Source organism: Gloeophyllum trabeum (assembly GCF_000344685.1).
Source record: "Gloeophyllum trabeum ATCC 11539 unplaced genomic scaffold GLOTRscaffold_00246, whole genome shotgun sequence".
Taxonomy (NCBI): domain Eukaryota; kingdom Fungi; phylum Basidiomycota; class Agaricomycetes; order Gloeophyllales; family Gloeophyllaceae; genus Gloeophyllum; species Gloeophyllum trabeum.
Genome location: NW_006920654.1, coordinates 1 through 2,814, shown reverse-complemented (window position 1 = coordinate 2,814; position 2,814 = coordinate 1). Strand labels below are relative to the sequence as shown.

Sequence of the window (2,814 nt, the reverse complement as noted above, 5' to 3'; positions counted from 1 at the left end):
AACCCATAACCTGTAATAACCCATAGGTTTTTGGCTTCCACAAACATGGTAGATAGTAAAAACCCATAAGTCTGCCGTATCCCATAACCCATAGCTTTTTGGAGGGTCATAACCCATAAAACAACCTATATTAGGAAGGTACAGGTCTCCTTCCCACGAGAATCTGGACCATCTGGACCCTGAAGTTTTGGTTCTGGTGGTATTTCAGAAGATAACCCATACCAGACTCAAGATTCCGTATCTGAACGTTGTCACGGCCTATACCGGATAGGCTGTCTGTCACGCTTACTAGGTAGTCACACAATGTCACACGTTCTGGTAACCCATAGTCTGCAGAAACCCATAACTTTTGGGTTCCACGACCCGTTATGGGTTAAGACAGAGTCGACTGTATGGCGTTGATAGGGGAACTTGACGAATCGCGGGGTTTATATGTTCCTCGGATCGAGATCCGGGAGGGGTTGGACAGGGTGGCAGTGCATGCTTCTCGCCGCGTTCAGAACTCGGACTGCATCCTCACAAAGGCAGCTACAAACCAGCAGGCTCCTCATGCAAAAAACTCAATTCACTGCATGCCAACAGGCAAGATATAACAACATTAAACGTGACCCGGCACCCTCATGGCACGCACCACCCCCAGAAACACGCCATTCTCTCGCCATGCGCTCCCGGCCTTGACAGACTCTCGCAAGGGTGCGCCACGCCCGCCGTCTGCTCCGGTCTTCCCCATGCGTACAGCACTGAGTCAGTTACCATAAGCATTGCAACCACAGCCTCTACCGCGACCCCCACGGCCAGAACCGCTTGAACCGCCCCAGCTTCCTCGGCCCCCTCTCAGGATCTCCTCCACTCGCCGGCGGCGGGGGGGACGACGCGTACCTGCGCTTATACTCCGCCGGCGTCTCCGCGAGCGCGCCCGTCTTCCATATCCCGCGGCGCGCGGCCCTGCCCGGCATCGTCAGATGCAATTACACCGGGGGTGAGGAGGGGGGGAAGAAGTGAAGGAAAGTATGAGAAAGGAAGGAAAGGAGAAGAGGGAAGGAAAGGAGAGGAGAGGAGGGAAGAAAAGGAGAGGAGGGAAGAAAAGGAGAGGAGGGAAGAAAAGGAGAGGAGGGAAGGAGAGGAGAGGAGGGAAGGAAAGGAGAGGAGGGAATGAAAGAACAGGACAGACGCACCGCGCCTCCGCCTCGACGCGCTTGAACTCCGCGAGCCCCCAGTGCCCGTACTCCGCGCCCGCCTGCTCGTACGTCGTCACCCACCCCGCCGCGAGCATCTCCAGCTGCACCGGGCGCGCGCGCGAGAGCGGGAGGAGGCGCGGGGGCAGGACGACGTGGGCGACCTGGGGTGTGCAGATGCGAGTGGGCGTTGGGCGTGCCATCAAAGTAAGGGATGAGGGATGAGGGATAAGGACAGGAGCACAGGGCACTCACGATCCGCCCGTACTGGTCGCGCCGCACGAGCTGGCAGTACACGCGCCGCCCCTCGAGCTTCGCCTTGAGCCACGCGAGCGCCTCCGCCGCGTACGGCTGCGCGGGGCGCCCAAAGTGCGCCGCCTGCCGTCGCGGTGAGCTCAGCGTGCCAGGTCCGTCGCGGAGGGTGGAAGAGGTAGAGCGAAGCGGAAGCGCACCTCGGGCGCGTCGATCCCCGCCATGCGTATATGTATCGTCTGGTTCCGCAGATCTGCCCAAACCACGCGCTCAACCCACACACGCACGTATCCACGAAGACACACTCAGCAGCCACCTTTGCTCGCGGTCGGCACGCGCCGGAACTTCAGCGCCCACCGCCAGCCCGCGCCGGGGGTGTGGTACAGCCTGAAATTGTCCGCGTCGCCGACGCTGCCGGTCCCCGGGCCATGCGTCAGTCCTGCCTGGACGTGCACGCGGAGGGCGCACGCACCTGGTCACGACGCCCGCGATCCAGCGCCGGCGCGCGAAGACGTCGGGCGTGACCCACTCGCCCGTCGGCAGGCGGCGGAAGTAGCGCGCGTACGCGAGCGCGGCGAGCGTGCTGCTCAGCGCGCCGAGGGCGAAGGCGAGCGGGGCGGGGACGGAGGACGGGGAGGGGGAGGAGGCGGGCTCGGGGGAGGGAGAAGGTTGCGGGGTGGTCCGCTCGGGAAGGGGGGACGGGGAGGAGGAGGAGGACCAGGGGAGCCAGGAGGACATGGTGGGTGCTAAGGTTTAGCTAGGTCTGCGTGCAGGCCTAGGGCCGTTGGTAATCGTGGGAATTTCGGGACTATTATACATATAGCCGCCGGTCTGCCACTGACAAGAATGCAGGGCCCGACGGGAAGTGTTGTAGTACATCCCATTTGTTAGCAACTGCCTATGGATGTTGGTACAGTACCATGTACTGCAATGGGGAACGTCCGCCCAGGCGCCGCACGATCAGAAATTGGAATAGAGGACTGTTCGGCGTATATATGTTGTGAGGCAGTAAAGGTTCCCAATCGTGCACCAATACAGTCGACTCTGTCTTAACCCATAACGGGTCGTGGAACCCAAAAGTTATGGGTTTCTGCAGACTATGGGTTACCAGAACGTGTGACATTGTGTGACTACCTAGTAAGCGTGACAGACAGCCTATCCGGTATAGGCCGGACGTCGTTTATGACAACGTTCAGATACGGAATCTTGAGTCTGGTATGGGTTATCTTCTGGAATACCACGAGAACCAAAAAATAACGGTCCAGATGGTCCAGATTCTCGTGGGAAGGAGACCTGTACCTTCCTAATATAGGTTGTTTTATGGGTTATGACCCTCCAAAAAGCTATGGGTTATGGGATACGGCAGACTTATGGGTTTTTACTATCT

General features: G+C 59.1%; 1 protein-coding gene across 1 annotated transcript; it reads right to left on the bottom strand.

Annotated features, from left to right (window-relative positions):
* Nucleotides 1-565: 565 nt before the first annotated feature.
* Nucleotides 566-2,165, bottom strand: GLOTRDRAFT_141656 (nuclease; the record flags this gene model as incomplete). Its single annotated transcript, XM_007873483.1, has 7 exons — nt 566-740; nt 793-945; nt 1,176-1,339; nt 1,431-1,553; nt 1,628-1,680; nt 1,744-1,838; nt 1,900-2,165. The coding sequence occupies 7 exons, from the start codon at nt 2,163-2,165 to the stop codon at nt 599-601; spliced, it is 996 nt and encodes a 331-aa protein (XP_007871674.1). The 3' UTR covers nt 566-598.
* Between the last annotated feature and the right edge of the window lie 649 nt (nt 2,166-2,814).